This window comes from Amphiprion ocellaris, chromosome 17 (assembly GCF_022539595.1).
Source record: "Amphiprion ocellaris isolate individual 3 ecotype Okinawa chromosome 17, ASM2253959v1, whole genome shotgun sequence".
NCBI classification, from domain to species: domain Eukaryota; kingdom Metazoa; phylum Chordata; class Actinopteri; family Pomacentridae; genus Amphiprion; species Amphiprion ocellaris.
The window spans coordinates 28,350,468-28,362,827 of NC_072782.1; the positions used below are offsets into that span (position 1 = coordinate 28,350,468).

General features: G+C 36.1%; 1 protein-coding gene across 8 annotated transcripts in view; it reads right to left on the reverse strand.

Moving 5' to 3' along the window:
• The window catches only part of cacna1bb (calcium channel, voltage-dependent, N type, alpha 1B subunit, b), a 261,236-nt gene that overhangs the window by 106,456 nt on the left and 142,420 nt on the right, over nucleotides 1-12,360 (reverse strand). For all 8 annotated transcript variants that reach the window (XM_055019128.1, XM_055019127.1, XM_055019126.1 and 5 more), the window contains exons 12-16: nucleotides 7,654-7,743; nucleotides 4,383-4,601; nucleotides 4,190-4,302; nucleotides 3,987-4,099; nucleotides 2,281-2,412 (exon numbers count right to left, since the gene is read on the reverse strand). In XM_055019128.1, coding sequence (XP_054875103.1) covers nucleotides 2,281-2,412; nucleotides 3,987-4,099; nucleotides 4,190-4,302; nucleotides 4,383-4,601; nucleotides 7,654-7,743 — 667 coding nt within the window. The remainder of the gene's footprint in view (nucleotides 1-2,280; nucleotides 2,413-3,986; nucleotides 4,100-4,189; nucleotides 4,303-4,382; nucleotides 4,602-7,653; nucleotides 7,744-12,360) is intronic.

The window sequence follows — 12,360 nt, forward strand, 5'->3', positions numbered from 1 at the left end:
GTCTTGAAAATGTCAGAACTGAAGGCAAACCGGCTGAGACTCAGAGTAAACAGTTATTATTTGATGCGATCATATAACAAACACTTGTACAGTCTGAGCTGCAAATGTAAAAATGCCATCACTGCTGTGTCGGAGTTAATCAACAAAGAAGGTGTGCAGCTCTAAAACTGAGAACTACAAAGCAGCAAACACAAGAAGAAAATCATTATTCTATTACACTAAATCCTGCACATTTCCTTTGAGCTTTTCGAGTATTTTTTTTCTCTCGATGTCCTGTGAGTCTCAGCAGGAAGACAGTCCTATGCTTCAAGCTGTTTATCTTCCAATTCTCACCATTTTACCAGGAGATTACTTTTTGGTGTTTTGTGAGCAGGAACATAATCTGTGAGCCAAAAATAAAGTCTGGACAGAACAAAACATTTCTTCTTCTTAAAGAGTCATTTATCTTTGAAATCATGTGTTTGAGGAAGAGTTGGTTTTAATATAAATAAACTCAAGGTTGTCTGTATTTTGGCTAACAAAGTAGACAAAAAAAAAGAAATTATTTGCCATTTTTTGGCCCATTTTTAGATTTTAGAGTAAAAAGAAAGCGACCAGTTTTGTGTCTCATCTGCTGGAAGCTCCATGTGGACGTCAGACTCATCTCACACTTGTCCATCACTGGAGACTGATGTGATGTTAACGACGTCGCAGACTGATGTGAAGCTGGGCGCCATGGCAACAGCCTCCCGCTTCAGAGACGTGCAGTTGTGGGTTTTTTGTGCGAAGGTTGTCTGTCCGAGGCGGCGTGATTTCATGTGAAGGTGGCGTTTCACTTGAGAATATGCACAACCTGCTGCAGCAGCGATGGGGTGAAATAACAAGTCACTGCCGCCTTTAAACACTTATTCATAGTTTTATGAATGACTCATCGATCCAACAACCTGCTGCAGCTGTAGCTTCACACCTTTTAAATATTATTTTTGTTCTTAAGCATGTTAGTTCCTCAATATCCCAATTAGCAGAATTACAATTTCATTTTTTTGATTGTTGGAGCTGAACTGGTGAGGAGAATCTGAAGCAGCTGTATTGGACAAAAATGACAATAATTGTGCATTTTTTACTTTAGTATATTTTAAATCACAGTATATTTTACACTTTATTGTGCATTTTGTACTTTAGGTATATTTCTTTTTTTAACCGGATATTTCTGCTTATTTATTACTCCGCCAAAGAACACGGTGAAGTTGTGTGATGATCGGTGTTGGTTTGTCTGTCTGTCTCTCTGTCTGTCTGTCTGTTAGCAACATTACTCAAAAACGGATTTGGATCAAATTTCTAGGGAAGGTCAGAAATGACACAAGGATGAAGTGATTAGATGTTGGCAGTGATGTGGCTTATAGTCTGGATCCATGGATTTGTTGAACATTTCGATATCATTGTGAGATAGCAGCACAGCGTCACTGTAACCATGACAAGTGAACACTACATCAGCTGCCTGCTGACAATCACATGCTTGTGATCCTACTACAAATGAACCACTGCAGACCACTACCTTTTTAAAGATTTCATCTGTCGGAAATCATACAGCGACTGAGCAGCTACTGTGCTCTCTGAGTGCTTTTCTAGTTTGTATTGTGTTGGTTTTCACTTTACTCTTGCTACTGCAACAACAGAATTTCCCCTTAATTATCAATAAAGTATTTCTATTCGATTCTATTGCAAACATCCACAATATCTGGTTCAACTCTGTGCTTACACGTAGCTATTATCAACATAACTTTATTTAAATGATCTAGATATGTTTGTTTGGCATATTTAACCTGTCTGACCATCTGACTGCTCGTTTTCCAGACCATATTTGTGTTAAAATACACCAAAAGACCATAAATGACAGAAAACTAAACAACAACAAAAAAAAAAAAACTGCAGATATTTGACGATGTCTAACCTTGTAAAGAAAATACCGAGCGGCCAAAGCAGTGTGTCTGTGTGATAGGAGGTGATGTGGGTGGAGATAGAAGGCAAAACGTTTGGATGTCAGGCCTTTGATTAGCCACAGCCGGCCCAGAATCATGAGGTGTTTCTGTCATTAGGAGACATGGAGCTCCTGCTGAGAGTGATATCAAAGAGCTGCTGCAGATCTGCCAACTACCTGCTGCGACATGTCTGTCAGGGATCACATAGAGGGAGGAAGGTAAGGAGGGGAGATGGATGGATGGATGGAGGGGAGGAGGAAGGGAGGATCTGAGTGTGTTTGGAAGGAAAAAAAAGAGCAGGACGGGTTGGAAAATTACTCACTGTCCTCCAAACAGCTGCATCCCCAGCAGGGCAAACACCACGATGAAGAGGAAGAGGAGGAAGAGCAAGCTGATGATGGACTTCATGGAGTTGAGGAGGGAAACCACGAGGTTCCTCAGTGAGTTCCAGTATCTGGGAGGTAAAACAAACAGAGGAATGATGGTTTTAGTCATGCTGGGACATAAAATAATTTGCTAAATTCAGACAGAAGGAACAAAAGAACAATTCCGGTGAAACAACCAAAACAGAGCAGGAAAGAATAGAACAAACAGAAATAAGAGCTGTAGGTGGCATCAAACAAATCGATGCGGAGATACAGCTGCCAGTTCCAGTGAATCGCAGGATTATGGTGAATGTAATGAAACAAAACACGAACAGGAATGCTCGTTCAAAGAGAAAAAGAATTAAGAATGAAGGACAAAGTTTTAGCATTTGGCAGGTTCTGAGCAGAATGCGTTGGATGTTTTGTCAATGTGAAGACGACGTGAAAAAAAGGACCACAAAACGAAGTTTGCTAATGAACTCCAGCCTTTCTCTGCATGATTTTCACCTAATACAGTTTCAAGATCACCATATCTTTGTGTTTGGTTGTTTGTTTTGTGATTTATTTAAAAAGAAAAAACAGTCCAGGTTAGTCATTTTTAAGTGAGTAAGTCCAAAGATTCTTAATGCAGAGCACTAAATAAATTCATCCTTCCATCAGCAGCTCAATATGAAGCTTATATGGCAAAATATTTCCATGAAGTCAATGTAAAAGCTGCAAACCTCTCACTGAATTCTACTTTTTTGCCACATTACATATCTTTTTATGGAACATTCAAAGCCATGCTGTGATGAAAAGTGTATTCCTTCAATGATTTCTGTGCAGATTTATTCTGTTGTTGTAAAATCCTTTTGATGGCAGAAGAATGGGCAGTACAATATGTATAATATTTATATATTCTTGTTTGACTGATTTATGATTTACAAAATTACAAACTAACTGGACATCTGAACCAGTTTTCAGGCTTTAGAAAGTTCAAGTGATTTTAGCCAATCACATGTCTTCTTACTAAGATGAGATCAGAAAGTCAAAAGAGTTACACAATCCAAGGATTTGGGGGTACAATAGGAAAAACAGAGGACTTTTATTCTGAAAAGTGGGGTCTGAATCCCATTTGAAGCGATAAGTGACGGTTGACTTTTAGTTAATGTTTGCAAGTTTGAAATGAGTAAAACAGAGGACTTTTATTCTGAAAAGCAGGGTTTGAATCCCAATAGAAGCAACAGGTGAATGTTGACTTCAAGTTTGAGTACTTTTGCAAGTTCGAATTGTGTAAAAATCTAATTTTTTTTTGCCTTTTCTAGATGTTTGCTGACTGCAGCTCTAAGGGTTGATAGCTGCAAAATAAGTATTGTACTAAATATTTAGGCTTTACTTTTTGATTCCAGAAATGAACAGTTTTGTTGTCTTCACCCCGACAGTAAGAGCTAAATTTGTGCTTCCATCCAATTATAGGTGGAAATACCTTAAGCTGCATTCGAATAAAAAAAAAAAAGCATACAAAAACGGTGAAAAACTGGCAGCAAAGGTGCCAGAAAAATGAGTTTAAAAATGCTATAATATGCAAAAAAATGTAAAAAAACAACAGTAAATATCTGAAAAATATCAACATAGGGTAAGTTTTTCCACAATGGAAAGTAAGTTTTCTCAGCAATTCACTAACTTGGTGACTTTGAAAATCCTGAGCAGCCTCAAAGCTCTCAACACGCTGATACCAAAGGATGCTCCTGGTTTGATCATGTCCCAGATCACCTCGAAAATACTCCCGACGATCACCTGGAGATGACAGCAGAGAGGAGAGTTACATATCTTTGTGATATCAAGCTGTTTGAAACACTTTAAAACACTTCAAATCTTCAAACTTACCCCAAAGTCGAAGCAGTTGAAGGAGGAGTGGAAGTAGTTTCTGGCTCCGAGTCCGTACATCTTCAGCGTCATCTCGGTCAGAAACAAACCCAGAAACACAAACTCTGCCGTGTCTGGTTGCAAGAGGAGAAACTTGTTATTTATGGTGTGAATAATAAAAGATTTCAGGCGTGTATTTGTGTGTTTTTCTTACAGAGAGCCCTGGTGAGCCACTCGGGTTGGTCGTAGTGGACGATGGCGACACACAGAGTGTTGAGTCCCACCAGACACAGAACGATCCAGTAGAAGCTCTGAGCTTTCACCATCCGGCGGATGAAGAAGCGAATCCTCTTCTCTTTGCGGCGGAAGTAAGACGAGCTGTCCAGTTTACCGCTCTTCACGCTGGCCCGGCCAAACGGGGAGCCGGGAGGAGCTGAAAACGAAGAGGCGAGAAAAGGAAGAGCGGTTAATCATCCGTCAGGTTCACAGTTTTCACGGTGAATCAGTCGGTAGTTTCCTGACGATGAGCTGGATTCTCACTCATCGACACGAAAAGCTCTAAAGCAAACAGTCTTCACTATGCTTTCAAATCACACCTGATTTTCTGCATTTTATTACAATCACAAGTGTATAAAATCCACATATGTGCGCATGTAAACACAAATTACACGCCTTGCTCCTTAAATCAGTAAAAAAAATCTAAACGTAAAGATGTCAAGTTGTGGTACTGTCTGCATGTGACTCCTTTCAGCTGATTTTTGATCATTATTTCCTTTTTTAATCATCATTTTTATTATATTTTAATAAATTCCTTTCAGCTAATGTTTTTGTGCTGCATAGTTTGACTTTTTGCGTTACAGAAATCAACACGTGTCCCGTGTTCACTCTGAGATATTCATCCTGCTGCAGACTATTTTTATGTCAGTTTTCCTGAGTTACATCAACATTGCACAACAAAATGCTAAAAGAAATAGCTGTACTGTCCAGGTTTAGAGCTACTTTTGTGCTGCTATCCAATCATAGAACCTTTAGCTGCACTGGGGAAAAAACATGACAAGTTGAAAGCAAGAGTGAAGAAATAGTGAACTTGCAACATTCAAAAACAATACCAGCATATATCTGAAAAATAATGGGATCTTTAGCAGATTTAAATAGAGTACAACTGTGACTTTATGGTCATACGCTGCAAAAATTGAATTACTATTAGTAAAAATACATATTTTGATTGTATTAAAAAAACTGTTTGCTTGTGTTTTTACAGTCAATGTGTAAATTAATACCTTTTTTTCTGTGATTTTACTGGATGTTATGTGTATTTTAAGAAACAATAAAGGCAGTTTTTAATTATTTAAACTTAAAATATAAACAGATATATATTTAAAATTGTTCAATCCTTTTCACATAATTTGTCTTTAAAATAATGGCTAATATCTGAGAAATAACAAATTTTTTTCTGATTTAAATGTTGTGGTAGAAAAAAAACCTATAATTTTATGTTCAAATGTTGTAGAACCCAGTGAAAATAGATGTAACTTATTTCATTTCACTTCTTTGCACTGGAGCCACAAACGACGTTTAATATCAAATGAATGAAGAAAGAAACATGTTGCCTTGAGTTTTAAGAACCTGCAAATATTATACAAACATCTGATTTACCAAGACAATGTGGTTGATACTGGTTTATTCTTCAGCGAGTTTTAAAATCTATGGTTTCTGCAGGATTTATTTTTGACAAGCTGCAGGATTTTCTGAATAAAATACTCTTTTTGATCTTTTAATGAAATATTCATCCAGTCAAACATACTATAAACGAAAAAAAACATCAACTTGTTTCCAATAAAAACCAACAATGTTAAGGTTTCAGTGTCTAGGACTAGAATTAAATGTGTCTCGGTTAATTTTTAATAATTTTTCTGCATTATTAACTCAATTTAAGATGATGAAATTTAATGAAACCTGACAAATGACTTGACAGGAAAGTAACATTTGCAGTGAAACCTGAGGGAAAAACGATCTTTGTGAGGGAAGCTACAGATCTTGTACCGTTTAATTTATTTAAGGGGTTCTTCTGAAGGATTTTCAAAATAATATACAGCTATTAGCTTCAGTTTGGCTATATTTGACATCTTAATGAAATATTCAGCTAGTTGAAAACATCATAAAAGAAAAATATCAACCTGTTTCCAATTACAAACCAATAATGTCTCAGTCTGAGTGTCCAGCACTAGAATTAAATGTGTCTCAGTAATTTTCAATACCTTTCTGCATTTTTACTCATTTTAAGATGAGAAAATTCGACAAAACCTGAAAAATGACTCAATAAGATGCAGATATTTGCAGTGAAATCTGAGGGAAAAAAACTATTTGTAAAGGAAGATCAAGTACTGTTTGATTTATTTAATGGGTTCATCTGCAGGATTTTCAAAATAAAATACTCTTTTTTCCCCCCATCTCCTTATGAAATATTCAGCCTGTCAAAAATATTCTAAAAGGAAAAATATCAACCTGTTTCCATTAAAGGTTTAGTGTTGCCTTTTGAAACATTCTGCACTGCTGCAGGAGCTAGCATGATTTTAACTCTTTAATATCAAACAAGAGTCTGCAGGAACTTTGTGCGACTTACAGATATTATTTACAAAACTCTAAGTAGATTGTTAAATAATCTACGTAGGACATCAGTTTAGAGCAAGTTCCTAAAGCAAATTACTCCTCTGGATGTCAGAAGCGGCAAAACCAGAGCAAATCATCCTGAAATCACTGTAATATAAGTTTGTATTTAAGGGATTTTTTTTTTAATCCAAATTATAGTTTCCATCAGTTTAGAAGCATGAAAACCGTTTGTGACCAAGACTGTAAGCTGATAAAAGAGTATTTACTCACGGGACGCACAAAAACAAAAATAAAAGCATAAAATCACCTCCGTGAAATTTACCTGCAGCTGCTCATTAAAAAATATGCAGCAAAAACTGCACAAATTATGCGTGAAACGAGTGAGATGAAAGACGGAGTTTGACATAATTTCCCTCGGCACTTATGGAAAACAGTCATTAGATAAAAAAAAAAAAGTTGCATTTTTAAATTGAAGGCAACAAAATGGTTTCAATTATGGCGCTGATGCTTATTTCCAGCCAACAGACGACCGATTACATGTTGTCTTTGTGAGGAAGTCCATTAATATTAAAAAGTATAATTCTAATGTGCTGCGGGTGATTCTCCTTTTAATTTAACAGTCTAATTAGGGAAGTTAATTAAAGTCCCTCAAGGTGATGTAGTTCTGCAGCCCGGAAAAGCTTCAGGATCCACAGAATGTACATTATGAAGACCTTTAGCCTCGTGTTTCATAGCGCTGACGTGTTGATCTGATAAACGGAGGTTACGTTCATCCTAGAAGACAGGTTCCACAGAGGCTTTTATTGTTAAAGGTCAGCGGTTGGCGGAGGTCAGAGGTGAACTGCTGCTGCTGGTTAAGAAGATGGAAGATTTACCGACAGAGGAGATGTCAGCGAACGGATCTTCTCCTTCTTCTGCACCGATCAGGTCGTTTTTGCCCTTTTTCACTTTGCCTCGCTTTAGGACTGCAAAGAGAAGAACACAGGAGAAGAAAAGGGTCACATGTGCATCCTTAAAAACCAACCTGAAGATGCAAACCATGCCTTTTTTATTTAAATTACAGTGGAACCTTGCTGGCAGGATGAGTGGAACAGCGGGAGAGGAGCTAACTGGAAACTATGAATAGCAGGCATCAATCATGTTTTCCATCCATCCATTATCTATACACCGCTTAATCCTCACTAGGGTCGCGGGGGGGCGCTGGAGCCTATCCCAGCTGACTCGGGCGAAGGCAGGGGACACCCTAGACAGGTCGCCAGTCTGTCAATCATGTTTTCCATTTGGAGATTTTCTGCCTTCCTGCTGGAAGTCAGCCTTGGAATGAAAAACTGCCGGCGAGACGTGAAAGTGATCGTCATGTGACCGTTGTTGCCATTGAGTTGTGGGAGATCTAAAATCCTTCACGTCGGCTAGAGAGGGACGAGGCTGGAACTAATGAATACAGCTTAAAAAATAAAGGACGCTCCAGGTTTATTACATTATTATCAAATTTATGTCCATAATGTATATAAACCTGAATTTATTTGGAAAAAAACAGAAAAATCTCAACCTGTTTCCAATTAAAAAAAAAAAAAAAAAGTCAAACTGAGTGCCAAATTAAATATGTCTCCGCTCATTTTAATAACTTTCCTGCATTTTTACTCATTTTAAGATGATAAAAATGTAACGAAACTTGACAAATTATTTGACAATAAGGAGATATTTGCAGTGAAACCTATGGAAAAAACAATATTTGTGAAGGAAACTACAGATCTGGTACTGTTTGATTTATTTAAAGGGTTCGTTTGAAGAATTTTTGCAAAATAATAACTACTTGTTTGTTTGTTTTTTTAATCTCTTAATGAAATATTCAGCCAGTCAGACTTATTATAAAAGAAAAATATCAGCTTGTTTCCAAATAAAAATTCATAATGTCTCGGTTTGAGTGTTGCTACTTGAGAATTACATGTATCTCAGTTATTTTTTTAATAAGTTTTATACATTTTTTTTCATTTTAATATGACGAAATTTAACGAAACCTGACAAATTACTTGACAAGAAAGAGATATTTGCAGTGAAGCCTGTGGAAAAAACAACACTTGTGAATGAAGCTACAGATCTGGTACCGTTTGATTTTTTTAAAGGGTTCTTTTGAAGAATTTTTTCAAATCAAAATATAGCAATAACCATTGGTTGGGCAATTGTTTATTCTTTTTTAATCGTTTAATGAAACATTCAGTCAGTCAGACTTACTATAAAACAAAAATGTCAGTCTGTTTCCAAATAAAAATTAATAATGTCTCGGTTTGAGTGTTGCTACATGAGAATTTAATGTGTCTTGGTTAATTTTTAAGAAGTTTTATGCATTTTTACTCATTTTAAGATGATGAAATTCAACAAAACCTGACAAAGTATTCAATAAGAAATAGATATTTACAGTGAAACCTGAAGAAAAAAAATATATTGGTGAAGGAAGCTATAGATCTTGTACTGTTTGACTACTCTGAAGGGTTCTTCTGCAAGATTTTCAAAATAAATTACAATTATTATTTATTTCTTAATGAAATTTATCCAGTCAAACATACTGTAAATGGAAAAATATCAACGTGTTTCCAAAAAAACCCAATAAAGTTTCAGTGTTTGTCACTAAAATTAAATGTATCCCGGTTAATATGTAAAAAAATTCCAGCATTTTTACTCATTAAAGATGATAAAATTTCACATAACCTGAAAAAATCCTCAATAGGAAGGAGTTATCTGCACTGAAGCCTGTGGAAAAAAACTACTATATTTGTAAAGGAAGCTACAGATCTGGTACCGTTTCATTTATTTCAAGGGTTCTTCTGAAGAATTTTCAAAATAAAATGCATTTTTTTTTATCTCTTAATGAAATGTTCAGTCAGTCAGACAGACTATAAAAGAAAAAAACAACTTATTTCGAATTAAAAATAAAATATTTTATAGGTCTGAATGTCTAGAACTAGAATTAAATGCGTCTCGGTTAATTTTTTTTAAAAATTAAACTTAGAATTAAATTTACTCGTTTTAAGATGATAAAACTTGACAAAACCTGAGAAACGACTCGATAAGAAGGAGGTATTTGCAGTGAAGCCTGAGGAAAAATGTATTAAGAATAATATTTGTGAAGGAAGCTACAGATCTAGTACCGTTTGATTTCTTTAAAGGGTTCTTTTGAAGGATTTAAATAATAAAATACAGCAACTACCTTCAATTCAGCTATTTATGTTTTTTTTTATCTCTTAATGAAATATTCAGCCTGTCAGAAACACTCTCCTCAATTTATCATCATGAAAAGACAAGTCATTTTGGAATAACAGGCAGCCTGGATTGACACTACTCGTACCTGTCACTCATCTGCAAAAGGCCAAATTCATATTTTATGCTCCAACAGCATCAGAACGGTTTGTGGACTCAAATGTTTTAATCCTTCATTTGCAGCTAGCTGAGAAAATCAGGCCGCCGGCTGCTGTCACTTTGGAGGAATCCTCAGCGTACATGTGTGTGTTCTAGTGATTTTACTTGAACAAATCCAATCAGAGCGCCGCTGTAAATCCCACTAATTAACCCCCTCGTCTTCACACCGGGTCTAATGGACGGAAATAGTGGCAGGAGAGGCAGAAACAAAGAGTCGGCTGCTGAGAGGAAACCACGATTAGCTCTCAAACATCAGCGGATTACAGCTCATTTTGAAGTAGAGTGAATGAATGAAGACCCACCTGACACACATTTTAGGTTTTATATGCTCTATTGTGGCAGCAAATCCATTAAAAGTAATTTTTTTCTTATGTTTGAAGGACAACATCCTGCCAAAACCAGAATTTATGGCATGTATGTTGCCCAGATTCATATATTAGACGTTTTACACTTATCTTGTTAGGTGACTATTATTGTTTGGCCAATTGAAACATATTCAGTAGGAAAACAGTTTGTGTGCACATATGTGTATAAAACTGATTTTTTTTTTTTTTTTTTTTTTTTTTAAAGAAATTGCTTGACAGAACTCCACAACAATCTGGTTTATAGATGAAACTTAAATTAATTAAAGCCGGGAAACAGATTAAAGACACTAAGCTCGGTGATCAGTCTGATTTAAAGGCAAAAGTAGAATTTTTTGAGGAATAAACTGAGATTGAAGATTGAATTTTGAAGGATAATACCTGTTATTTTTACGTTTTGGAAACACTGAACATGTACCGTATAAAGGCTGTTTTCAGAGCGGCTGTATTGTGAAATGCGTCTTTTTAACCGTGAAGTGTTTCTGGTTTTCAGTTTCTTTTTTCCCCACTGTGGTTCATTTTTCACTGCTATGTAAAGTCATGCATCTCTATGGAAACAGATCCACCATGAAGGATTTATTTTAAAAATAACGTGGCTTTCAAACCTGCCGCTGAGGTTTGGGGTTTAGACGGTTAGTAGCTAGAACTAATAGAATAAAAGCCAGTAGGCTCATCAGAAAACCAACCATCCCCGTGTGAAGGTGGTTTAATTCGAACAAATACAGACACTTTACAACCAATTTCTGTGCAAGACAGCCGTGGACACCTCTTACCAAAAATATGTAAAGACGACAAGTCTGTTTTTACCTCTTCAGCACAGATCTTAGTGCCATTTTAGCACCACTTGAGGCCAATTCATGCTTTCTGCAAGGGTACTTGTGATGTAAATGTCTTCACTTGTCTTGAGAGTCTGTGAGGCCTGTCAGCATGCAGCCATACATTTCTACAACAACTAAAAACAAACTTAAATCATGTGTTTGGGATGCTGAGAGACAATACAAGTGATTCTCCACCATCCACACTTTTATAATTCCCCATTAGAAAAGTTGTAATTGAAGTAGCTGCTGCTGGACTTTGGAGGAGCTTTGACTTGTTGGTGATTTCCATCGATGGAGCCAAAATACCGGAGGAAGTCCTAATTTTCTAGATGCTTCTCTATGTGCTTTCTTAACATGCTACCACAGACCAATCTGCTGCTGTTTCCACACGATTTTTGGGTCATTCCAGAATTGGAGGACATTTTACGTCCCATCCATCAAATTTCAAATAATCCACGTACGAAATACTAAAACATGAAGTTGATGTGTAAATTTACTTGGCCTGAGACCAAATCTAAAAAAAAAAGCAAAAAACTAGGAGAAAAGAATTTTTGAAAATTTTTTTAAAAATACAAAATAAGTCTAGACATTTTCCTGTTGTCCCACCCCCCTGATGACCAAATTGAATCTCAAATAAAACAGTTAAAAGGAAATTTAAATGTCCTTTTTTTTGGTATGATTTTTCTCATTGATGTCTCTTGTAATTGTGGGAACATTTAATATTACCACATAACATTTTAAAATATAATTATTATGCAAGAAACGTGTGTCACAACAGCCCTGTTAGCATAACCTTTTTAGCTGGTAGAAGAAGAAAACAATTCATCATATGATACGCCTGACTTAACATCATCAGTTTTCCGAAAGAATCGGAAGAGCAAAGCTGTCCTCTCTTCTATTTTTCATATTTTCTTAACATTGTCAACCTTGATTGAATGTCTCATTCTATCTCATATTATCAGGATCAGATTAATTCTTTTTACCTTTT